Source organism: Triplophysa rosa, linkage group LG15, assembly GCF_024868665.1.
Source record: "Triplophysa rosa linkage group LG15, Trosa_1v2, whole genome shotgun sequence".
In the NCBI taxonomy this organism is placed as follows: domain Eukaryota; kingdom Metazoa; phylum Chordata; class Actinopteri; order Cypriniformes; family Nemacheilidae; genus Triplophysa; species Triplophysa rosa.
In genome coordinates, this window is record NC_079904.1 from 9,996,494 (window position 1) to 10,021,921 (window position 25,428).

At 37.4% G+C, this 25,428-nt stretch overlaps 3 protein-coding genes across 7 annotated transcripts; 2 read left to right on the forward strand and 1 right to left on the reverse strand.

Annotated features, from left to right (window-relative positions):
• The first annotated feature begins 957 nt into the window (after positions 1 to 957).
• Positions 958 to 8,380, forward strand: max (myc associated factor X). Of its 4 annotated transcripts, none has more exons than XM_057352384.1 (5): positions 959 to 1,137; positions 1,459 to 1,485; positions 6,096 to 6,203; positions 6,834 to 6,957; positions 7,065 to 8,380. In XM_057352384.1, exons 1-5 carry the CDS (start codon positions 1,102 to 1,104, stop codon positions 7,250 to 7,252), a joined length of 483 nt encoding a protein of 160 aa, XP_057208367.1. In that variant the 5' UTR covers positions 959 to 1,101; the 3' UTR covers positions 7,253 to 8,380. The 4 variants fall into 4 exon arrangements, with proteins under 4 accessions (XP_057208369.1, XP_057208367.1, XP_057208368.1 ...); XM_057352383.1 differs by having other exon boundaries at positions 962 to 1,137; positions 6,819 to 6,957; XM_057352386.1 differs by lacking the exon at positions 1,459 to 1,485 and having other exon boundaries at positions 958 to 1,137.
• On the reverse strand, positions 7,495 to 16,021 carry fntb (farnesyltransferase, CAAX box, beta). 2 transcript variants are annotated; one of them, XM_057352380.1, is made up of 12 exons: positions 15,839 to 16,021; positions 15,170 to 15,234; positions 13,729 to 13,801; positions 13,126 to 13,217; positions 12,714 to 12,860; positions 12,530 to 12,613; positions 12,121 to 12,207; positions 11,123 to 11,252; positions 10,818 to 10,950; positions 10,298 to 10,409; positions 9,161 to 9,275; positions 7,495 to 9,075 (listed from the first exon to the last, which is right to left on the reverse strand). In XM_057352380.1, the coding sequence occupies exons 1-12, from the start codon at positions 15,935 to 15,937 to the stop codon at positions 8,956 to 8,958; spliced, it is 1,257 nt and encodes a 418-aa protein (XP_057208363.1). In that variant the 5' UTR covers positions 15,938 to 16,021; the 3' UTR covers positions 7,495 to 8,955. The 2 variants fall into 2 exon arrangements, with proteins under 2 accessions (XP_057208363.1, XP_057208364.1); XM_057352381.1 differs by having other exon boundaries at positions 15,704 to 15,955.
• A 363-nt stretch (positions 16,022 to 16,384) lies between these two features.
• On the forward strand, positions 16,385 to 22,920 carry rab15 (RAB15, member RAS oncogene family). Its single transcript, XM_057352382.1, has 7 exons — positions 16,385 to 16,760; positions 20,278 to 20,338; positions 20,420 to 20,480; positions 20,620 to 20,697; positions 20,892 to 20,981; positions 21,141 to 21,206; positions 21,407 to 22,920. The coding sequence occupies exons 1-7, from the start codon at positions 16,637 to 16,639 to the stop codon at positions 21,563 to 21,565; spliced, it is 639 nt and encodes a 212-aa protein (XP_057208365.1). The 5' UTR covers positions 16,385 to 16,636; the 3' UTR covers positions 21,566 to 22,920.
• Positions 22,921 to 25,428: the final 2,508 nt, after the last annotated feature.

Sequence of the window (25,428 nt, forward strand, 5' to 3'; positions counted from 1 at the left end):
TTAGTACTGTGACCGTGTGGGGGCGTGAATACAACTATGTGCTTGTTTTCCCCCTTTTACTGATCCAGCAGCTCATATAATCCACTGTTTAAGATCCTTATCTGTAGCACTATTTTAAGAAGAGGGAAAAATACACTGGCTTTCATGGAGACATTCGAGTGACAGTTCATTTATTGAACAATTTGATTTTAAATTAAGAGTACAGAGTAGTCTGTGTAGTCTCATGCAACACCAGCGCATTCATAATGACCTGTTTTCCAATTAAGAACATGAAACAGAGTAGGCTATAGTAAAATATTTTTCCTATGCATTAATGTATTTATTTATTTTGTAACAACTGCACTTCCATAGTTAAACTATAGTAAAGTTATTTCAAGTAAAACTGTAGTAACCACAAATTTCCTTACAATGGTCTTACCACAATGACCATGGTATGTGTAGCTAAACTATAGTAATACAAATGATAATCAATCTGCCGAAAAAACATGATTTCTACATTTTTACTAACAGTGGTTAGTTTTTCTCGGGGTTGTATTTCTCCTTTTTCATGTCAATGTAAAAATAGCTTTTTACATATTTTATGTCAGATGCTTGACAATCACATAATTGAACTAAATGTATTTTTTCATTTATTTATGTATTTATGTGTCTTGTTTATCGGAACGTATTATATGCCTGTGGTGATCATAAACAGCACTGTATGGCATTGAGCACTTCCCACGTGTCTTGATGGCAGCGCTTCTGAACGATAACAAAAAATAAACTACAACTACCATACCTAATCCCAACCAAAAAGGGTTTTTGCCTAACGCGAAGTAGAAACGCCACCCTGAGATGCTGAAGGGTTGTTGTAGTCTTACATAATAAAGTTGTCGTTACAACGGCCGCAAACAAACTTCAAGTCCCACAATGCCTTGCGCTGTCGTCATAGGTGTGACACGCCATGGTAAATGTCCGTGTGTAGGCGAGTCACGTGTAAGGAGTCCGTTGATCTCGTTTCGTTTAGGCAGAGAATCTCCTGTTTGTTCCTTTCATTTGGGCCCTATTTTATGTTGTCTTCAAAACAACAATTCGTGTAGATCCATCTATCTTCGCCGAAGAATGAGCGACAACGATGATATCGAGGTCGATAGCGATGTGAGTATATTTATTTTTGCCTTCACTCTGCATGTTTGTTCTATAATCTTGGAAACAGAGAACGAACCCTCTTGTATTTTCGATACTTGAGCCTCAATACGAGGCTAGCCTGCTAGCTAGTTAGCCAACATAGCGATTGAAATCAATATTTTCCAGCCAGCTATATAATAATATCCAGATGAGCAAGTACACACGGAGTTCGACTCCATACTTGTACATTATTTGCCATTTTTATTTACTGAAACCATCAATAGCCAGTTAACTCTTACATCACTCTTTCAGCTGTAGCTACAATTGTACTTTTCTGTTTTGTTTTTACAGGAAGAATCATCGAGATTTCACTCTGGGGTGCGTAATAAACGGAGCATTTAATCCAGTTTAGCCTTTAATGCCGAAAATATCTTCTCTTTTTGAGATTAGCTACAATTTATTTCCGGGTAGGTACTGAACGGCCGTAATAAATTTGCATCGGTGGACGACAAAACAAGAGAGAATGAAGAGTAAATGGGGGAGATGTACTGGATTCAGTCAACGTGAGCGACTGCTTGTTGAGTCTGCTGCTTGTTTTTGGACGGTTTAGGGAGCTCAGTGCTCGACAGCAGGTCACTTGCTACATAGAGGGAGTGACGTGAGTGTTGTTGGCTGTGTGTAGCGAGCGACGCGATACACTAGAACGCTCCCGTTGGAAGCGTCGAAGAAGCTCTTTTATTATAGGAGCGTTCTAGTGTGTCGCGTCGCTAGCTGTGTGAACGATGGCATTACAAATCAAATATAGCTTTAACTCTTGTTTTATCTATTAGAATATGTACGAAATGAACATCATGTGCAACTATGATATCCCTTCCACTATTCATTATTTATTTATTTATTCCCCGTAAAACCTGCCAAACCTTTTTAACAAGCTTCCGGTGTAATTACAAATACGTGAAAAATGTCACATTTATTGTGCAATTTTTTTTAATTCTATATAATTATTTTATTATAAATTATATATAAGAGTAGTAAATGTTTAGAGAAGATACCTTTTTGTCAACTTATTTTGCTCGTGCATCTATAAATACGTTGATATGCCTAATACGTTTGCGCTTGTCATTATGACGTAGGGCTGTAACGATTATGAAATTTGATTGACGATTAATTGTCTAATAAATCATTGTGATTGTGGCGATTAATTGTCTGTTTTAGGGCTTTGGCGATTATGACGATTAATTGTCTGTTTTTGAGCTTTGACATTTAATTCTCATTCATTTTTGATTCAGCGATTGAAACGACCATATTGTTCTGAATACAAGCTATGTTTTTTTCTTGGAAATACATCGGAAAAAATTGGGTCATCATATATTTAAGGTTTAGGCTTTTACTGTCAATAATACAACCACCAAACACTTGTAAATGAAGTAAATTGATCAGGTGTGAATTGAAGCCACCATTAAAATTTGATTTCAAATTTTTTTCTCACTTGCAAGACTACAGTAAAATTTTAATTGTGTGGTAATGAAATTTTGGTAGACTGGTTTTCACACTGAGATTTGCTTAAATAATATTAAATTGTTCTGCAGGTAATTTGTATATGTTTTTTTTTTAAGTGATTGTGTTGTGGTGGTACATTTGACAAGTATTACCATGCTTTAGTAACCATATATACACTAAAATATGCAATATGCAGATACACTACAGCTCCCCCTAGTGTCTTCTATAGAGATGTGCGATAATTGCGATGATCTGAAACCATCGCGATGAGGTCAAACAATCGCGATGAGACGATTATTTAATAATCGTGACAGCCCTATTATGACGTCACCACAAACAAGCCTGATCAAGTGCATAATGCTGCTGTTAGGCATGACACCCTAAAAACATAGAAATACCTTATTGAAAAATGTGCATGTTGTTAAAATGTATGCTTAATTTAAACTATGTGGGCAAGTTAACGTTGAATCTCTCAGAAACCAGACAGAAGTGAATTGAACATTTTTTAACAGTTTATAGAACAAGAATGTCCAGTCGTAAATTCGTAATAGCAAACCATGCAATGCATGTAGTACAGCTCCATGCAATTGATATTGTTGTTGGGATTATGCGGGATGGGACCACAATCGTCCTTTTATGTCTAGTCATAGTCTTGATTTGATGTCATTTGTTGCCATTTTTATGTCTAAAGTCCTGTTTTTAGTCCTTACATGTCTGCTCCATATGTATTATGCTACTCTCCATTTAACAAGAAAAGGGCCTTGTATATTTACAAAACATAACAGTAACCCCTCCTTCAACCCTAACCTTAAACTCACACAATACCGTGAAGGTAGCAAAATCTGATCGGATAGAAAATCGACAAAAATACAGTTACTCCTTCTACTAGCATGTTTTGATGTTAAGTGTTTATTGGTCAGAAAATTAAAGGTGAAGTTTTGTCGCAGTTTGTCAAGTATTTCAAAATTGTACTTGCCTTCATAGAAACTAAATATTATTGTGTGTCAGAAATAAATTACTAAATGTTGCTTTCTTTACCAAGTAACTTTCAATAACAGCTAAAAAATGCTGTATCATTTATTGTTTAAAAAAAGTTTTTTTATTCACAACGCTCTAGACGTAACAAAAAACTGTGAACGTTTATGTTGAGCTTAAAAACACAACCAACAAATATGCAGCACTGTCCTATTGTTGAGCCCTGAAGTAGCTTCTTTTTTGTTGTTTATTTTTTTACTAGCTTTGAGTTCTTATTGTAGACTGGAGACACAAGGTCTGCAATGTCCCCAAAGTTCTTTTATCTCCCCTTTCGTTTTGTTCAGGGAGGAAATCGTTTTTACATCAGGATGTTGAGATCATAAGACAACAGGGCTGCGTGGTCTATACTGTCAGTTTTCCTCAACAAGTTTGTTTAGATCCTTCTTTATTTTTTATAATCGTCAGCTTCTTAAATTTTATTTACATTTATGCATTTGGCAGACGCTTTTATCCAAAGCGACTCACATTGCATTATACTATACTGTGTATATTCGCCAAGGTTCCTAGAGACATGGGCCTGTCACATGCGTATGCTCCTTGTGACAGAATTGCTGTTGCATTGTGGCCAAGCCACATGCATCGCCCTTGATATGTTGAGCAATCGGTAGCGCTTACACCTCACGTCCGTGTAATACAATCCTGACACTGACCGTGTACAGCGTAACCTTTTACACATGAAACCGTCCGTCTGAATCTGCCAGTAACACTGTGGCCACACCTCAGACTGTTCCAGGTGGCGCAGAGACACTGGAATGTCTTTGTGTTGCCCAGTGGCAGTTCGGTGTTCGGATAACTGCTTTCGTTTTGTCTCTTTTTCCACAGAATGCAAAATAGGCACTTGTTAATGAGTCACTGGATTTGAAACAGGTTTTACAGCTGTGCCTTTATGTAATAACAGCCTCAGCCAAGCCCTGTGACCTTGAACTCCAGTGGCCATGTTATTGTTTTTTTCAGCGCAGTGGTCCAAGGGTACTAAACGCGGCCTGATGTAGATGCTTTTTAAGGAAAACTGCAAGCATCCCGGTTATGATAAGCATTTGAATTATTATTAGAAAATGTCCTGAATGAATGAATAACAAAAAAAATCCAGTGGATTAGCTAAGGAATGTTATGAGTATGACAAACATGAGCATTATTCATCCCTATACAATTTGACCAGTTGGTTCTCTTATTCATTGGTTCGTCTTGGTCTTTACATCATCTTAAATCAGCATTTGCTTCAGTTAGGTTTTTAGATTTTTTAAACTACATATACAGTGCCTTGCAAAAGTATTCATCCCCCTTCATTTTATTCACATTTTGTTATGTTGCTGCCTTATCTTAAACTACCTTAAATAAATAAAAATACATTAATCTACACTCCATGCACGATAATGACAAACAAAAACAGATTTGTGAAAACTGATATAAGTACATTGCATAAGTATTCATACCCTTTTCTGGGACACTTGAAGTTTAGCTCAGAAGCATTAGTTTTGCTTGTTGATGTTTATACACTTCGAGTGGAGTTAACCTGTGCCAAATTCAATTGAATAAGTATGATTTGGAGTGGCACATACCTTTCAATAAAAGGTCCAACAGCTGAAAATTCATATCAAAGTAAAACCAAGACATGAGGTCAAAAGAACTGCCAGTAGAGCTCTGAGACAGGACACAGATCTGGGGAAGACTTCTGAAAAAAATCTGCTGTATTGAAGGTTCACAGAAGCATGTAGCCTCCATTAATCCTTAATGAAAGAGGTTTGAACCACCAGATCTCTTACTTGAGCTGACCTCCTGTCCAAACTGAGCCATCGATGGAGAAGGGTCTTGGTTAGAGCGGTGACCAAGAAGCTGATGATCACTCTGGTTGAGCTCCATGATCATATACGGCGATGGGAGAAACTTACAGAAGGTCAAACATCACTGCAACACTCCACCAATCTGGGCCAGACTCAAGCCTTTGCTTAGAGAAGAAACATGAAAACTTAAACTGAACTGAACATCTCTGTATAAACCTGAAAATGTCTGTCTACTGATGATCTCCATCCAACCTGACAGCGTTTGAGAGGATCTGAGAAGAATGGCAGAAAATTGCCAAATGCAGATGTGTAAAGCTTGTCGCATCATACCCAAAAAGATTTGAGTCTGTAAAGGTGCTTTAACCAACTACTGAGTTAAGGGTATGAATACTAATGAAAGTACTTATTTTCATTTTTTTATTTTTAATAAATTTGCTAAAGTTCTAAGTCACATCTGTTTTTGTTTTGAAATTATTGTGCATGGAGTAGATTAATGTAAAGTAGTTTAAGATAAGGCAGCAACGTAACAAAATGTGAATAAAATGAAGGGGGATGAATACTTTTGCAAGGCACTGTATAACTAAATTGAAAATGATTTTAATTGTTATTATTAGTTACTATCATCCAATCAGAAACAAAGAGGCTGAAGCCCTTGTGATTCTCTCATTGCAGGCAGACAAACGGGCACACCACAATGCGCTGGAGCGCAAGCGTAGGGACCACATCAAAGACAGCTTTCACAGCCTTCGCGATTCAGTTCCCGCCTTGCAAGGGGAAAAGGTTGGTTAAAGTCGATGGTAAAACTATGAGGATGCGATGAAGGATTCTGTTAATGAAATGTATTGTGATTTGTGATTGTTATAGAAATGTCACAGAAGTCAAGTTGTTTCAAATGTGATTATTTAAAAATGTATTGTGTGATAGAATTGAATTTTAATGATGTTTGGGTATGAATGGAAAGTGGTCTGAACTGGTAGATGTGGTTTAAATACAGGCATGGAGCCAGGAAGACACTAAGGAAATGGGGTTTCCCCCTTCCTTTTCTGGCAGGTCTAAAATAGAGGGCTGGATCGCAGTTCTATGAAATAAACTATATGATTTCTTGTGTCCCTGGTGCCAGAATGGCTTCAGATGAGCTTTGTTTGAAGAAGTGCAGTTTTTCTGATAGTGTATTTCAGTTGATCTTCAAGGCATATTGTTGACTTCATTATACAGGCAAATTATGCCTCATAGTTGACTTTTATACTTGATTCAAATGTGTGGATGTGGAGAATTTTGTGTGTTTGTTGTTAAAGCAATTTTTGGTTGGGGAAAATCATGTTTGGGAATCATATGTCTTAAGTGTCAAAAAGCATTCCTTGCGTCAAAATCTAGTTTTTCATTTGTTGCTGACAGCAATCTATCAAACAGGCATCCCGAGCTCAGATCCTAGATAAAGCCACAGAGTACATACAGTACATGCGACGAAAAAACCACACACACCAGCAGGACATCGACGACCTGAAGAGGCAGAACGCTCTGCTGGAGCAACAAGGTGGGTGTTTCCAAGTCCCCAGGGAGCGAGTGCATAATTCCTCGTTTTTGAGTCCTGTTGTCATCAGCAAATGCTGATTTGCATGATGTATGTTTGAACATTTCTAGTACGGGCACTGGAGAAAGTCAAGGGGACAACGCAGCTTCAGGCCAACTATTCGTCTTCAGACAGCAGCCTGTACACCAACCCCAAAGGCAGCGCTGTATCGGCTTTCGACGGCGGTTCCGACTCGAGCTCGGAGTCCGAGCCGGAAGAACAGCGCACCCGGAAGAAACACCGTGGGGAGGATAGCTAAACAGCAGATCTTAAGCCTGCTCCACAAAGTTCTCCTTTGAGGGGAGGGAGAGTCACAGCAACGGCCTGTTTAGTTTAGTTTAGTTTGTATGTACCTGTATCTACCCAAACCTTCTTGATCAATCTCCTTCGGTAAATGTCAACCAGAGAACCCTCGAATCCACATCTGCAGAAAACCTTACAGGGTCACAAGAGCGAGGAACACCCGTTTACGGGAAGAAGACTCACAATTGAAATCATGGCTTGTTTTTCTCTCCCTCCCTTTCCGAGTTCGTCCATCTTGCGTCTTGGCACGCACAACAAGAAACGATGATTTTAAACCCAAAATGAGGCAGCTTTGCAATTTAAGGACTTGATGCTTTTTTGTACCCTCAACTACAATCCCTCCAGGTGGAATTTAAAGGGGTGAACGAGGCGTACAGCTCATAGCACTGCTAAAATATAATTTTTTTCTGTTGAATATCTTAAAGCCTGCTTAGGACAATTTAGCTAAGGGTAAATTCTGAGTGGTTTGCCTTTCTAAATATTTGTAAGTTTTCCATAAAGGAATGTTCAGTTACTTTAAAGCGTCTTATCAATGTACCCATGTTAGAACTATGGGATGAGTAATACATTTTTACAAAAAAAAATATGCTTTATAGGAAGGCTGTTGAGCTTGTGTTGTATTTGTTGTTTAAGCCTGATGCTGATGTAGTAAAAGTTTACAGGTTGAAAAAAATGATTTTTAAAATGGTGGCTGAAAAGTGATAAAGCATTTATTTTGCATCTGTCATTCGAGCCTCCCGTTGATTAAATTTATGTATTCACTCCATATTGGGAATATGAACGTTCCAAAACTGGTTTCCCCATGAAATATTGAAAGTAGATTCATGTTGTGACTTTTAAGATAAATGTTCTAAATGTTGATCAGAAATTTGACTGCAGCACACCACAGAAGTTGCATTTTGAGTATGTGTATGTCTTTTACCCTATTTTCCACTTAGGACATTAGTAAAACTGAGTAGGTCTTTCTTTGTCTGATTCCATTCCATGGAAATTACAGGTATGTTGTACATACTGCCAACAGTTGTCTTGCAAGGTGAGGCCTACCTTTACAATGAGAATATAAATAAAACTATTTTATCCTTTACATATGCCGTATGATTCTTTTGCACCTACAGCACCATTCTGCCACAATACCATAAACAAACATTAATGATGTGAAAATTGTAAAACTAAATTACCCCAAGAAGGTCATAAAACAAATTAATTTCACTGCAGCCAAAATGACAAAATAGTATAAGTACTGATGTGGTGAGCAACTTTAGATAGTTGCACCCGTTCCCCATTCAATAGCATCAAAAGTCAGCAAAATATCAATTCAGAAATCAGGACTATAAGAGTATAAATCATAATACAAATTCTTTATTTCTATCCAGAACCCTACTGCCACACACACTCCAGAAAACATTTACCAAAAGCAAGTTGGTACTGTATGTGCAAATAAATTTTCATTGACTGGCGCATTGGTAACACCTTGGCAGGTCAGTCTCCACTGTTTCTCCAGAATCAAAATCCCATGCTGAAACTAGGAGATAAAGACCCCGGGTGTGTTTTCTTTGTAGTACAAACCAACATAATCCTCTCTACAGCATTTACAGATGACGCCTCTGCTTCAGATCAAGCTAGCTCAATTCCTCACATATCTTTAATAGAAAAGAAAGTCTATGACTGGTCCGTATCATTCATAGCTCCTGTGAAAACTGGGACCGGAAGCTGGTGGAAATGTTCTTTCGCTTGGGCGACCTTCTCCGGGCCGATGTTGTAAACTGGATGAGTTGGTGCCTTAATGAAAAATATGAGAATGTTCAAGTCACATTAATACAATAATCTTAATGTTGGTGTACAAAGTACATTCTGTATTTCCTACCAGTCTGTTCTCGTCTCGACCGAGGATCAATTCATTATGGAGATCTTGGTTTCCAAAATGCTGTGCTATTGAGAGCCCACTCAGACAGTAGCACGTGTGGTAGAAATCTCTAGACCTGAGAGGAATCGAAAATGAACTGTTATTAAAGTCTCTTTGAAGCTTGAAAGCTCCAGTTCCCATTCATTGCATATACATATAAAAGGGCAACCACTGTTCAGAATGTCTCCTTTTGTCTTTACCACAAGAAGGAAGCCATACAGATTTGAAATGACATAAGGACAGAATATTCACTTTGAGGGAAACTTTCTTTACAGGAGTAGTTCACTTTAAAATAAGCCTCCATTGACTTTCCATAGTAGGAATAAAAATTACTATGGAAAGTAGTGGGGGCTTATTTCAAAGTGAACTACTCCTTTAATTCAAGTAACTGGCAAGGTAAAGCAAGCTTGTGTGGTAAGGCCCATTCACACCAACTATAAAGATAAGTTACGATAACTATGTTAGCATTCCACAATAATGGATGTTTTCTAAGCTTGTGATATCATAGTCATACAAGAGCGATGTGAGAGTAAACGGCTCATTGTGCTTTTAAATTACCCCCCGCGTACATTATCATAAAGCCGATCGTTACACATAGCGTTGCATGATGTTTGACAAACCTAACATTTGGAGTAGTTTTGGCCGCGGTGACACACGCCTGCACATAATAGTGTTGTGTGCATTATATTTTTACTTGACAGCTGAACTTCAAGGAGGAATTTAAACAGTCGCATAATTTACGAAATTTGCTTTCAGTTCAGTGCTCCGGCTGGGTTTGCACTCACATTGCCTCCTTTCCAAACCAAACTGCCCAAGCGCGGTTGTAAGTGCTGTCACCAGTCAATCGAACCAGGCTTTAGGTGTCAAACGTGCCTGAGCAGTTTGATTGGGACAGTGTGAGTACGCCCTTAAAAGCCTTTTTTAAAAGAAGACATCTATGAAAAACATCGCTTTCCAAATTAGTAAAAATTTTGTCTATATTTAATGAAACACATTGGTACATCCTCCCTCAGGTTTTATTAAACGCGTTACTGGTGATATTATGCGAGTTGTATTAGATGAGCGTGTATGTGTGTGTAGTCAAGGAGCTGTACCCACTTGCTGGGTTTATCCAGAAGGCCTCCACCAGGATTCTGGCAGCAGAGGAGGATGTATTCTTGCAGGGCTTTTCTCTCAAACATCCAGCTACTCACACTCAGCGTTGAGTCTCCTTCAACACACAGCAATGTTTTCATTGGGAAATACACTAAAACTGCAAATCCAATTAAAACCTCGTAACTTAGGTTTGCTTGAAATTAATGCTTACCATGAAACAAAATACAAAGCACCTATATAAGTTTTAAGTTGTATAAACACTGGGTTGATACAACCAACAATGATGAACTATCTACTGTATTTGTATATGTTATATATGATATGCACTGTATGTGTTAACAACATAGGTTCATTTATCATTTACATCAGAAAACCCTCCCCATAAACAGCACATCAAAATAAAATGAACTATGATAGGTTACTTTACATTGTCTTTTTCTGATTGTCCGGTTCTTGGTCAGAAATGGCAACAAACACCAGAGTCTTTTTATGTTTTCATAAATGCAAGTGTATGATTGCTCACCTTCTTTGAAAAGAGCTCTGTGGAGTAATGGTAAAAGCCCTGCTTGCCAGAAAGAGTAACATCCATCCACCAGTTTGTTACACCGGCCCTGAAATCCACCTTCAAAACGCATTTGTTTGCTGGTTACCCATCGCTAATGAAAAATCAAGAGAGAAAACCACACAATTTACAAGCTTTAATAGGTTAAGGTAATTACTGATGTTTATGAGCGTATCTCATAAAGCACAGTTTATTCTATTAATGGACAGGAAGACTCAGGCTGTGTGAAGTTTAACAGAAAACAGAACCAAACTCAACGGACTTACTAACAAGGCTTTAAGATCCAGCATGTGTTCTTTGCCCAGTATGACCAGGGCAGCGGTGCCGCAGAAGGTGTAGCCACCGTGTGCCTCAAGTCCTGGGACTCCACCTAAACCGCCCTCCCAGTTCTGACAACTGAAGAACCAAAGGAAAGCACATTGTATTAATATTTATGGATCCTTCTCGGGTTACAATGCTGGCCATCCATGACTTACTACTTACTTGATAATACTAACGTTATTTTTCCAACATTATTTGATAGATTTAGTGTGTAATAGGAAAGACATTTTAAAATATAATGTTTATTTACTAAATACTGCCAGCTTCCATTTCCCCATCTTTTTTAATGATTAAAAAATGATTTAAGGATAGTTCACCCAAAACAATTCTGTCATCATTTATTCACCCTCATGTTGTTCAAAACCTAAGTTTATAACTGGTCTATGGAACACAAGAAGATATGTTTTGTGTGCATACAATGGAAGTCAATAGGGGACAATGTTGTTTGGTTACCAGCATTCTTCAAAATATCTTTGTGTTTGTGCTCTCTAGAAGAAAGTAAGTCATACTAGGTTTTGACGGACATGAGGGTCAGTAAATGGTGAAAGAATTTTACACTTAAATAGGCCTTGTCAAGCTCAAAGTTCAACTCTGTTATTGAAAAAATGATGGTGAAAAAACACTAAAAGATCAAAATATCTTGTTTGTGGTCACTAGAAGAAAGAAAGTCATACAGGTTTGGTTTAACATAAGGGTGAGTAAATGGTGAAAAAATGTTAGATTTAAATAGGCCTTGTTAAATTCAACCCTGTTAGTTATGGAAAAAGTTTTAGATTGTTAAATTCTGATTTTGGCAAAAGGCACCGCATACTGACCGGACCGCAAATAATGTGATATGACAAAATGATATTTGATACCAAAATACTATTAAACATTTAACACTTCAACCCCGTAACATTCAACAGAGTAACAGAGTTTTAAAACAGGATGTGTAAGGTCTGACCTGATAATCCAATGGTGCGTCCCATCAAACAGAGTGGGTGTGATAATATTTGTGAGCGAAGCCACGGAAGCTGCACAGTATGCACTCCTGTCAGGTCAGACACACACATGCAACCAGAAGTCAGATACAGAGCGGATACGGAGAATGTGCTTTGCCAAAAAAAAAAAACGTAAAAAGAAATTAGACTCTGTAAAATCCAATTGCTTATCAAAGTGACTTTTTTTTGCTTAGCGTCGACCTATAGTAAACATGAAGACCTTTAAGAACTGACCTGTCTGTTGAGAACAGTAAAAGGTCACCACTTAAAAAAAATGCTTCGCTGCAGTTACGTCAGACCGTGGGGAATAGAGATGCAGTGCAGTTGTCAGAAAGCTCCAGGGTATGTTGAAATCACAATGGAAGAGCTCACCTGACGTCCACCTCTCCACCCACATGCATCACAAAGGAGCCATCTGGCTGTTTCACAGAATACAGGAAGTCCAGGAGCTTCTCTCTAATGGGGGAGGGGCGAACATTGTGTTTCCATGGCGATGTGTTAAATGCAAGGTATAAAGGTAAACTGACAATATTATAGTAGGAGGCAAATGTGAAACCTGTTGATGACATTGTAGGCCTCTTTTGTGCCCAGGATGCAAAGAGCGTTAACAGCAGCGTAGGTGGGTGCAAGGTGAGCATGCTGACCCGGACCTCCACTAAAGCCACCTGTCAGGCTCTGACACCTTGCCAGAAACTGACACACGCTAGAGGACAATTGTACATGAAAATCACATACATTTATTATAAAACTAAACACTGAAAGCCACATGGTCACCAAAGATAAAACATGACACATACTACTAAAGGGTTCCTCAGAAGTCATGTATCGTTGTCATTGCTTGAGTGATTTTATGTCTGGTGGTCACATTAAGACCAGGATAGTAACTGGGTAAGGGCACCTAAGCCACTGTGTCATGTATACAGGGTTTTAATAAGGATGTGTGGAGATATGTAGTAGCGAGTACTCACTCTGATGCAATTGCCGCCGGCACGGGTTCTTCTAGCAGCTCCAGGCTGTGCAGGATCCAATAGCAGAGCCAAGGCCGGCTGGCATCCAAACACTGAAGCCAGACAACATGCAGATTCAGCAGCCATTACAACCACTCTCACACACAGAGCTGCTTTGGAACACGGTGTTCTTTCTTTGACACCCAAACACATGGATCACATGGCCTTAAAAGTCCTAGATCCTTAAAGTCACAATGAAATCAAAATGTACTATTATTGTTTTTTTTATGGAATATTGTAGTGTTTTTATAAATGATTTATTTGTGCACTTTCTTTTATGTGTCCTCATAATTTTGAATCAAAAATGTACACCTCCCCCCTCGAAACGACTTCTCTCTTGAGTTATGCGTGAGGGTGGGGCTACCGTGAGGGGGAGGACTCGTTACTGCCTCTCCCCTCCAGCAACATGTCATTTACTCTACAAAAAAACGAAAATTCTGTCATGAATTACTCCCTCAAGTTGTTCCCAACCTGTATGAATGAATGGAGGGACTGAGATGAGTAAAGGGACCGTCCTAAGGGTGAACTGCCACTTTACATTTATTTATCAAAGACACTGCTTACCTCATATGCATCAGAAAGATGGCGTAAACCTTTCTTCAAATAATGATAGTGTTGTTCCCTCAGCAGAGCAGGCCTGAAAATAGAGAGGGTGGAGAGTCATGCATCTAGAACAAACTAACCATTACTTGTCTATTTTTAAATTCTGTTTTGTTGATTCACACAGCTTTAATAGAAAGCTGCCTGACAAAAGATGACAAAAGATCAATGTCACCTTTTCATCAAGATTTAAAATAATATAAGCAGGTCCAACCACTGGGCTGCCATCCTGCAATTATTTACATCAAAGAAAGTGTCAGTGAGTCAGTACGCCTGACATCACAGAGATGCTGGGGCAAGTCTAATTTGAGGGTACCTCAGCTGAGAGAACAGATCACAAGCATTGTTCTCATTCTACTCTGCTGCTCTCTCTACCGGGCAGTCATTAGATTTGTTACAATACTATCAGTTCATCTCTAGAACAGAGCCTCCAACAAACAGGATTCTTGTGAATTAATGCTAAAATTGGCAAATTTGTTGTATTTTTCTATGCATAATTAATTTATCTCTTTTGATATTAAAATGACACACTGTGAAAACGTGGGAATACGTGTTTATTGAAATAAATACATTTCATTTTAGAATATTTTTATTGCAGGACACTTTTTCTTTGTTTTTTTATTCTTTAAAATACTTTGTGACAGCATTATCTATCTGTTTATTCACTGCTGCTTTATTTACTTCTCCTCCTGAATTACATTTTATGTAAAATGCCTTTGTTGTCAAATTGATGAAAATAACAAAACAGACTACTCAAGTTATAACAACAGCATTGCTGCTCTTGTTCACGTTTATTGACACAGCACCAAAGTCAGCACCTACACTTACCTAAAACATTGACTACTATTATTATTTTATTTGATATCAATATCCCATCTGCTGAGTTGATACAGTGAAATGAATGAATGTAGGTGCTCTTTCAGTCTTGCTTCTAAACTACTGCGATGCATTTCCCTCGTTTACCTTTTCAGAAACACTGTCAAATGCTTTTTATAATGTTTTTATAACATTCATTGCTTTCTGTTTATTTGCATACCATGTTGGGTTTAATAAACTTAATTGTAGTCTATCTATATTTTTATGTACAAACATTTTCCGTGATAATATACAAAGAGCACAGCATCTGCAAACTTTTTAACTGGAGAAAGGTTTATTGGAAGCAGTAAAAAAACACAGCAAGCAAACCTTATGCATTTACTATGAATTTAATCCTTGAATGATTACTTGTAGTGCTTAGGAGTCAGGTGTTTGTCACAGTTTGACTACAACATAATAACATTAATGGTGGTTTTGACTCTGTAGACATTTTCTTATAAAAACAGTACACTGAAGGTGAATGTAGCAACACAGAAGGCTTTGGAGATGCAAGCAGTCCTGGTTTGTGTTAATGCTGAACTTTACTTACTGTGGTGAGGTGTGCATTTGCTGGTAAACACTGTAAACCTCTTGAATACTGCGTTCAACTTTTTTCTGGATTCAATGATAGAACAAGAAACAAAAAATGTGGATGTGAGATAACCAAACAGAAAATGTGAGCAACAACAAGCCAAATGACATGCACAAAGAAATTCACTGTGGCAGATACTGAGTGTGCATATGGGTGGGTGACATCACATCCTGTCCATGGTGTACATATACTGTAATATATACAGTATATATTCTTATATGTTAGTACTAGTGCATACCAGAATAGCAATTATTCAAAATAGCAGGAAAACTGAAAACAAATTATTGAGTGATGAAAAGTATCACCCATATAATAATGCAGACCATACCCTTCAACACTACAGTGCAACATAACATAAATCAGTGTAGTATGAGACGATTCTTATTGGTGTACAGTACTTCACATAGCTCCTTATTGGTCAATGCTCACATAAAACTTAAATAAATCTGCACTCCTCACACAGCAGTGCAATGGAAGAATCGGAATAAATACCGGGTGAGGTGGATGCAGAAGTATAATTCCTTGCACGTGCAGAACATACAGCAAAAAGACTGCACTGTGTCACTCATAGACAGTTAGCTCTAAGCTAATACCAATTAGCTAACTAATACTACGAGTTAAGCTCACTTGTTCTCTCGAGGTCACCGTTTGCACCCCGTCATCGTTGAAAAGCTCAGACGAGTGCGATTCACGGAAACATCGCAGCGGTATAGACGATCCTTCCATGATGATGTTTGAAAACACATGCGCTAACAGAAAGCGATCGGTTTACCAGCAGTGCAAGTGTCAAGACGGTGTGGGCGGGGCTTCCTGAAAGGAGTCAAGTGACTGGGAGCCGAAGTACGGAAAGCCTGAAGGCGCATCGCTAAAATATTATCACAGCGTTTAGTAGAGGAGTTTTGATATTTGACGTGGTAAAAATAATAATAATAATGCGTATGATACTAATAAACATAAAAATACAAATATAAATGTATGATGCTATAAATTTGTGACGCTCTAAAATGCTAATAATGCGCATTTAATTTTTATCTTCCATGATTTTACACACCCAAGACAATTTTCTCGTATGTTTTAAATGATTTTAGATGCATTTAATTTACAATATTTTGGCAATTAAAAGCCATTTAGGTGGATTTCAATTTCAAAGGCGTGATGCTGTTACCGTAATCTCCACCCATTTCATGAGGTGTGATGGATGTCAGCGAAACGAATAGAGAGCGCACACCAGTCCACCGCACCCACCAGACCAGCGTTCCAGAATCATTTCAGCACACTTCACATCGCGTTTTATCTAGACAGTTATTCGGGCTATCGACACAGAAGCACGACGCGGTCGATGGAAAAGGCGAGAAGATGATACTGTGAAGAGGGTAGACATGGAAACCCGACGCTGAGTTCCTTTAATTGTGACCATAAGACACAATGGCCAAACAGTACGATGTGCTGTTTAGACTCTTGCTTCTCGGAGACTCCGGGGTCGGAAAAACCTGTTTATTATGCAGATTCACGGACAATGAATTTCATCCCTCTCACATTTCCACAATCGGTAAGAGAGATACTTTCATACATCCGTTCAAAGAGTTGCAGAACAAACAGCTTATACAGCTAAGAAAGCAAGCCCATAGCAGCGCTGGGCCATTATACTCTATGAGCCGTGAAAAGAATGGATTACACCTCTTGAGATGCACAGCCTCTTTCTAAGATGCCTTGTTATCTCTGTGCTGGAATTTTTAAGATGTTGTAATTTAATCACAAACCTATTAATGGGAAGCATCTTATGGCACTCACTATGCAAGCTGATAAAATGTATACAAGCCATGTTAAAAAAATGACTGCACTTTTATTATACGAGGTTTTCTAGTTTTACTTATGAAATCAATAGGTCACATGAGCCCTGAAAGTCAATCGTTAATGGTAATGACAGATCAAGAGCAGGTGTGTTATTGCATGAATTCTCGCTAAAATGATCAGCAAAGGGTCTTGACAGCATCCATGTGAACATTTTTATGCAGGTGTTGTGTATTGATATTGAAATGGGATTTGGGATTATCTTTACAATCCAAGTTTAAGTCTCAGCAGTGAGAAATATAGAAGAGGTTTGATCGAAAAGTCAAATACCACTTGGCTGTAAAAGGGTAGTTTTCTCACTGCAAGCATTTGAGCATATCCAGCAGAGAATACCATTATTTTTATTCATATTTGGATAGCACAAGCAACAGTTTTGGGTTGTTAAAATATATTTCAATATTCACTTGTTTCACCGTTCATGTAGTTTGCACTTGGTCTGATGGAACAACAGCCCATTTATTAACTTACTAAATGGCCAATTCTATGCAAATGTCAATGAAGAAAGTTTTACAACGGTTTTCACAATACCGATAGGTCAGATTTCAGTATTGGGTTATTTAAATACCCATGTGAAGTACAGTATCTCTTAAAGTTTTTTTTCCATAGTCAGGTCAGTGAATTGTCACATTCATATGGGTACATATTCCTATTAATGGGCAACATTAAACTATAATAACTATTATATGTTTTATGAAGAGCCATCCCTTCTTCATTTGTTTGGTATTATTGCTTCTGGTTTGTACATTTTAATTCATAGAAATCCTACAAAGTATGTTGTCTCTCAAAAACATGTCCTTTTTTGTCACATCCAAAACTTGTGCATAGACTGATATTTTTTATAATGTCTGGACACTCTAAAAAAGGGGTTTAGTAAGATATAAACAGATGGTTCAATATTGGTAATAAATACGATTTCTGAAAATTTACTTTTTAGGTTTTGACTGAAAATGTCACATCTATAACACTGGATTTGCCCAATTATAATATTTAATATTTTCTATATAAAAATGTTTTAATGTTAACATAAAATGTTAAAATGCTGCGTTGATCTCTTCATTTCATATTTCACCTCTCTGCATGCATAATAATAAGTGACACTTACGTAAAAAGTAAAGTAGGATAAGTAATGGATTATCACTAACATAAAAAAGCATATTTCACCCAGAAATGCGAGTTCTGTTATCATATTAAGCATGTCTAGCATTCCTGATAATGTTATGTTCCGAATCATTAAAGAATCAGAAGAACTGACTCATGCTTGCATCTGGCTGTCTGTCCTGTCCCCGGGTTTAATTAATATGCTGGGATGAAACTCTTGGATGAACGCTGATGTAATGCAGAACAATCTTTAACTGCAAGCACTTGAAAGCTTTAGTCCGACTGGCCCTGAGAGATGTCTGGTGCCCAGCCCTAAAAATGGTTCAATAAGCTTTAGTCCACAGGGCTATGACCCATATATATTATGATACTGGGCTGTCAAGAAGTTATTATGACAAAGAAAGAGAAAGTTGTGTGTACCTTAGTCTCTAAGCTTACTCTTCTCAGCTTGTATGTATCAGTTCATAGTTATATATTTGCCTCAGGCAACATGCTGTTGTGGTAAACTGTTTTTGCTATATAAAACCGCTATAGATTGACTATAGTTTGATGTAAACGCATGGAGCAAGAAATGGGGTTATTTGATAGCATTGTGTTTGCTTTTATTGTTTCCTGAATCAGTTGACCTGCTGTTTATAATGCTGTTGTCAGAGTATTCGGACAACATGTGTTCAGATATGTACTTGCTAATCATCATATCTTGTCTGTCTGTTTTACTGTTGAAATTATTACAGTTTCGAATTAGCAAATGTCTCTGAAGGGAAGTGTGGAAACGATGATTTAATCGTTACAGTTCTGGTACATTATGACAAATTAAATGCCCATCATCCTTTCTTGAATGGTAGTCTGCTTTTAGTGCCTTGATATAGCTGGTGTCGCATGTTATTGATTAAAAGGGTTTTTTGGGTGAAGTGCATTGTGAAGCACCAGTGAAAATGGTCATTTTTTCTCAAAGATCGAAGAGAGGCGAGTAGTGCTGTTTGGAGCGGTTAGAATTGTTCTTGAGGGTGGAATTTTCTATCAAAACAACTCTTGCAAGAGCTGTAACATCTCACAATGATCCTGTTTATTAAAACATAGCCCACTATTATTGCAGTTTTGCTGTGGCGCACAATTTTTCTTCATATTTTCAGCCTACCTAAACTTTAAAAGAGTGGCGATTTCTGTCAGAGCCCAAGATCTCATTAGGATTTCACACCTTGCAAGAATCTAAGAATCCTTGCCATTTCTTATACAGTACATTTTTATGTTTTCATTATTTATGTCGTAATAAACATACATTTTACATGCCATTTTTAAGTTGTATAATACTATAGAGTATTGTAATATATTATATTATAAATAAAAATAAGATTTCCTGTTAGTATTTCACATCATATTAACATCACTAAAAATAGTTAATTCCTTAGAGCCCAGTCTCATGAATTGCGTATAAATAACACGCGCGTTGCATTATCGTGAAATACGTACGCCAAAGTTCGATTTTGCATGCATAAATACGCCTATTTTTGCGTGCATATGATACGCCAGTTTATCGCGCGTGCATATTAATGTCTTATTAATATGCGGCAATTTGTCTTATTAACCTGTTTCCTAACCCAAACCCTAAACCTAATGTTAGCGTGCGTGCATATTATAACCTCTACCCTAACCCAAACCCTAAACCTAATGTTAGCGTGCGTGCATATTATAACCTCTACCCTAACCCAAACCCTAAACCTAACAGTATTATTTTAATTATTTCAGTGTTTCCTCTTCATGTACGTTTCAAAATGGCTGCTCTCCAGCGAGGTGCACGCAAACATTGGCGTATCTTATGCACGCAAAATCGAACTTTGGCGTACGTATTTCACGATAATGCAACAGCGTGTTATTTATACGCAATTCATGAGACCGGGTTGTTCCTTAATGACATCATCTTCTAGGAAATTAAAAATCATGACATGTTCATGTTGTACTTATAACCCATCTGTGCAGTTTTCAGTTGACTAATTTCTTGTATGCAACTATCAAGTTTCTGGACAAACCGTCTGTACTGTATATTACTATATTTGTAGGTGTTGTGGTTTGTTTATTTAGTTTTACTAATTCTAATGTGATTCTCTTTTCTATTCCAGGTGTCGATTTCAAAATGAAGACTTTAGAGATTGATGGCATCAAAGTACGAATACAGATATGGTAAGTTTATGCTCTGATGGTCTTGCTTTCTTCATTATTAACAGTGTTGACTATGTTGGCTAATCAGATGTATGCATGCAGGGACACAGCAGGCCAGGAGAGATATCAGACCATCACTAAACAGTACTACAGAAGAGCGCAGGTGACATCATCTTATGAGTTAGATATGGTGATGACATTGAGAAGTCAGTTTACATGACTCACGGTGAACGTTGTGTGGTCAAGTACTGATAAAATCTTATTATAATGTATGATTGAAATAAGTGATATTGTATCGACAGGGTATCTTTCTGGTGTATGACATCACAAGCGAGCGCTCATTTCAGCACATCATGAAGTGGGCCAGTGATGTAGATGAGGTGAGGCTGTGGAGATTAAAAATGTCTGGTTATATTACTATAGCTAAATATAACTTAGCTTTATTTTTTCTGCATTATTTATTATGCTAAAAATGTTTGTATATATATACTGTATATATATATATATATATATATAAGATTTTCAATCTTCTCATAAATCATATTGTCTCTGTTTTGGTTTTGACCATAATCAGTATGCCCCTGAAAAGGTGCAGAAGATACTTGTCGGGAACAAGTCTGATGAAGAACAAAAGAGACAGGTAGCAACAGAACAGGGAAATAAGGTAAATAAATTCGTATTCCCTCAAAAGCACCAAAAAATGTGTTTCAAGGAACAAGTCAGTCATGTTTATAACATGCATTTGGCTTCGTAATGTCATGAGGGCGAGTTTGTTTTTTATTTTACTTGTTTGTGCTAATTCTAATCTCCTTTGCTCCTCCAGCTTGCCAAAGCTTATGGGATGGACTTTTTTGAGACAAGTGCCTTTACCAACCAAAACATTACAGAGGTACACATTTGTCTGCAATCATCGTTTTCTTTTGTTCAATTAGTTGTTTGTTTGTTTATTTGTACAATTAAACAACAAAATGTGCAGCATGTGTTCATGTGTTTCTGCAACCTTGACTTTGTGTGCACATTTTTGTTTTGTGTTTTTCTGCCTGCAGCTATTTTACTTATTGCTGTCCTCTCCACTTTTTTCCATGACAGTCTTTCACACGATTGGCTGAATTAGTGTTACAAGCCAATAAAAAGGATCTTGATTTGTTGGGAGGCTCCATTAATGACGAGTTCAGTCTCGCTGTTTTGGAGGAGCAGGAAGGATTGCGCAATGCTGGCGATAACACCAGTAAGTCCTGCTGGTGCTGAGGACGGGAAGTGACACGACCACCCTTTCACATGATATTTATTTCCGTATTTATGTTGCATTTTGAATATCCTTTTGAATAATTACATATTCCTGTTAAACGGTGTTTGGTGCCTTTAATGGCTTATTTATTATTGATTGTTATTATTTAATATGAATTACTATTTATTTTATTGTTAATTAATATAAATTAAGCTGAAACCTTTATGAGTGTTTCCTGTCTCATTCATCTTTAGTCATTTCTATAACATTTCTCAGTTATATATTTCAGTTCAATCAGACGACACATTGAGAGTCAGTCCTATATTTATTTAACAGATATGAGGGAAAGGTCTAAGTATCAGGCAGCATTTTGGGGTATATTTTATGTCATATGGATTTATAGCTGGAGCCCTCAAATTTACATGTAATTCTTTTTGTCTTATGCTGTGGGACAAAAATAAAAATACTATGATCGTGTACCTCGTGTTGTTTCCAAACCTGTATGACTTTCTTTGGTTGAACACAAATTATCTAATTTTGTTAGTACAGTGAAAGCAGATATAAATTTCTTCTTTTGTGTCATATGGGCTTAGAACAATATGACAAAAAGTGAAAGATCGCAGCATTTACAATTTTGAGTCAAGTGTCCATTTCATGTGAACCTATATCTAAAACTATTTGAAGGACGGGGTCCCTTGAAATCTATGATTTCCCTTGATGAAGCTACCTTTTCACCTCACTGTAACAAAAAAAATGCTTCTTTGCTGTAAAGGCACCGTAAAAATATTGTCACCTAACATACTGCTTTCCAGTTTTAGTCCACTGTGATTGTAAATTAATGCAGTTTTTTTTATTTCTGTAAATTAATGTACAAAAAATAACATTATTTCATCTGGTATTTTATATCATTGTAACACAAACCTCTCTTATTCCATAAGTACTCTTCACGGTGAGCTAGGTTGAAATATGTTGACGTTATGCTATAAATGATTCTAGTTTGACATTCACCGCAGCAACTAATTATTACCGTAGCAACACCGGAATAAGGTTTATATCCTGCTTTGATCAATGTCATTTCCATCCCAACCTGGGTGAAATTTATGCAGAACTGTTTTGATAGCGTGGTACAGCTCCATGAGGCCTGTGTGCAGTGCTGAAGTGACATGGGTTTTATTGCAAATGGTTACATGTATATTGTACTACTGCAACATTTATATGTGCAAGTGCTATTGTACTACGTTGATTTGAATGAACTCTTGAATAATGCTACTGTTTGCTTGTTATTTGCAAAACTTGAATGAAATATGTCCACAAAACAATTTGATACATTTAAATGTGTATGTGGTTATTTATGTACAATTATAAAATAATCAGAATCAGAAAGAGCTTTATTGCCAAGTATGTTTGCACATACAAGGAATTTGTTTTGGTGACAGGAGCATTCAGAACACAGAAACACCAACAACAGTACACAGAGACCATAACACAATAGAATACAGTAAAACTGATTGTATGGGGAAAACATAAAACAGGACAAACTAACAAAAACACCAAAACAACTGGAGAGCTCCACACCGAGGCAGCCATCTTGGAAATGTATATCAAATAAGATGTAAGTAGGCCTAATGTGGTGAGATGTAGTAATGTAATTCTGATTAGGGATCAAATATTTAAAGAAAATTAATTGAGACATTTTATTATAATGAATATTATAAATCACATTTACAGTATTGTTAAATACTTACATAAATAAGTTAATGAATGGGATAAAAGTGGTCTGTTGTTGAAATGCAACACCTATAGTTACCACTGGGAGGCAGTTGTGCGAAAGCTATAAATGAATGAAGACCGTTAGCTACTTTGTTAAAACACACTGGTAAATAAGAAAAGGGAAGAAAAATGTTGGTTTTTATCTAATGATTCTCCTTCAGTGTGAAATGTGTTAATCGATGCTGACAGGTAAATCTTTTATTTTTCCAAGGTGTATGAGTTTTGTTTATCAGAAGCTTTCCAGGCGTTTATACTCTGACACTAATAATTATTTAGTATGTCCTTTTATAATAGTCAAGACATACAACCATGTTAAAGAATCCTACAAACTTTGTAGAAAGGCTGGGAAACATTAAAAAGAGGGAATACTGATTTGAAAAACATTTTTTTTGCAATTTGGTCCTGTTAGCATTTGTAAGTCGGTCATTGATATAGGAAAGTTTACACTGAAAATATGTTTCAAAGTAAAATCAGATAGATTTTATTATTGTAGTGTTGCTATATAGCCACATATCTAACTACTGGCAATGCTGTAGACTGTAGATACAGATATGATTACCAATATTGTTTGTCAACAATAGGGGCGGACTGGCGTTCCGGGCGTTTTCCCGGTGGGCCGCTATCGATTGGGGCTGGAAAGGATACTTTGGCCACTCGGACATATTATAAATACGCAACGCGAATGCAAAAGACACGTATCCATGTCATCATCTCCATCCCCCCCCCCCCCCGGAGGGCCGATTTTTCTTCCCAGACCAGCCCTGATCAACAATATTATCGGTGTATTATGGAGAAATTTGTTTTGAAATGAGTTTCTCTCCAATGGTAGAGCATTGCAGTAGTACAAAGATGGGTTTTCAGGGAACACAACTGATAAAATGTATTCTTGTATAAGTGCCAAATTCAGATGCTTTTGTCTGCATAGAAGGGAGGAAAGAATTGTATTAAAGACTTGCTGCAGGGTGATGTTGAAAAAGGAATAACAAAATATTAAGAAAAGTGATCACCAACTCTCAAGCTTTCCTCTTGAAATAATATTACCTCTTTTCTAAAACCTTATCGGATATAAAAACATGCATTCATTTAAAGGTTAAGTGTGTAAAAATACCTCATACTTCCTGAAACAACAGGGCATCACTGTCAATCAAATCTGACAGCAATAACGATATCATTGGGTGTTCTCCAGATGACAGCTCTGACATTGCGTACAATGCTTATTTGATCTCTGAGAGAGCTAGAGAGGTCTGTGGGTCAATTGAATGAGCTTCATACAGTGTCTCTAATGAAAAGTCCTGTACATCTGGAGTCTGCGCCAAGTCTAACATACTGTATGCCGGGTATCATCTCAGTCATAGTTGCAAGTTTTGCTACCCATGATAAGGTATACAGACATTAAAATAAAGGACAAACCGGATAACAGAATCACTGTTATCGTGCAGCAGCCAAAAGCAGGAGATTACATAAGAGCGAAAAAATGTGACTCACATTTTGAAACAGAACTTATTTGAGGTTGCATATTAATCCTGCTTCTGTCATTACTCTTACTTTTGATTTAAACAACATGACATGACGTCTAAGACTAATCACATCTGTTTTGTGTGTGTGTGTGTCCATTCTTAGCATTCCAAAATTTAGATGTGGAATCAAGCAGATGTTAATGCTAGGGTATGGGCTTTAGAGGAAAAACCCTTGAAGTCTTTCTCTCAGTGTCTCTCTCTTTCTTGCATCCTCTTTCCTAATCATGTCATACCATACCCACATTCTCCTCATTTGTCCACATATTTGCTCATAACCAAAACTTGCCAAGCGTTGACAGAAATGAATGAATGTTTTCCCTATGGACAAGCGAAAGAGAAACGAGATGTGCTTCAGTGTTATTTTTGGGGTGTGTGCGCATGCAGCGGGGGCGTTCAGTTGGGGGGTCCGGCTTTAGGGCACTTCTGCTAAGAACTGTGTTGTCATCCTCCTACCTAACCACACTGCTTTCACACCAAAGTGAGTCACGCTGGCTCTCTGGAGTTCTGGAGGTGCTGAATGTGGAATGTTAAGCACCCCGAGAGATCTTCAGAGCATTCAGACTCTTTCTTATCTCTCTTTTATACCTGCTTGGTGA

Bases quoted from the DNA above. Each gene is read 5' to 3' on its own strand.
- rab15 (XM_057352382.1), top strand. From the start codon at position 16,637: ATGGCCAAACAGTACGATGTGCTGTTTAGACTCTTGCTTCTCGGAGAC. The intron at 20,339-20,419 runs GTAAGTTTATGC...GTATGCATGCAG, and splicing joins AAAGTACGAATACAGATATG to GGACACAGCAGGCCAGGAGA. The intron at 20,698-20,891 runs GTGAGGCTGTGG...GACCATAATCAG, and splicing joins GGGCCAGTGATGTAGATGAG to TATGCCCCTGAAAAGGTGCA.
- fntb (XM_057352380.1), bottom strand. From the start codon at position 15,937: ATGGAAGGATCGTCTATACCGCTGCGATGTTTCCGTGAATCGCACTCG. The intron at 12,208-12,529 runs GTGAGCTCTTCC...CTGACCTGACAG, and splicing joins GGTGGAGAGGTGGACGTCAG to GAGTGCATACTGTGCAGCTT. The intron at 10,951-11,122 runs GTAAGTCCGTTG...ATTTTTCATTAG, and splicing joins TGGATCTTAAAGCCTTGTTA to CGATGGGTAACCAGCAAACA.
- max (XM_057352383.1), top strand. From the start codon at position 1,102: ATGAGCGACAACGATGATATCGAGGTCGATAGCGAT. The intron at 1,138-1,458 runs GTGAGTATATTT...TTGTTTTTACAG, and splicing joins ATATCGAGGTCGATAGCGAT to GAAGAATCATCGAGATTTCA. The intron at 1,486-6,095 runs GTGCGTAATAAA...CTCTCATTGCAG, and splicing joins CATCGAGATTTCACTCTGGG to GCAGACAAACGGGCACACCA.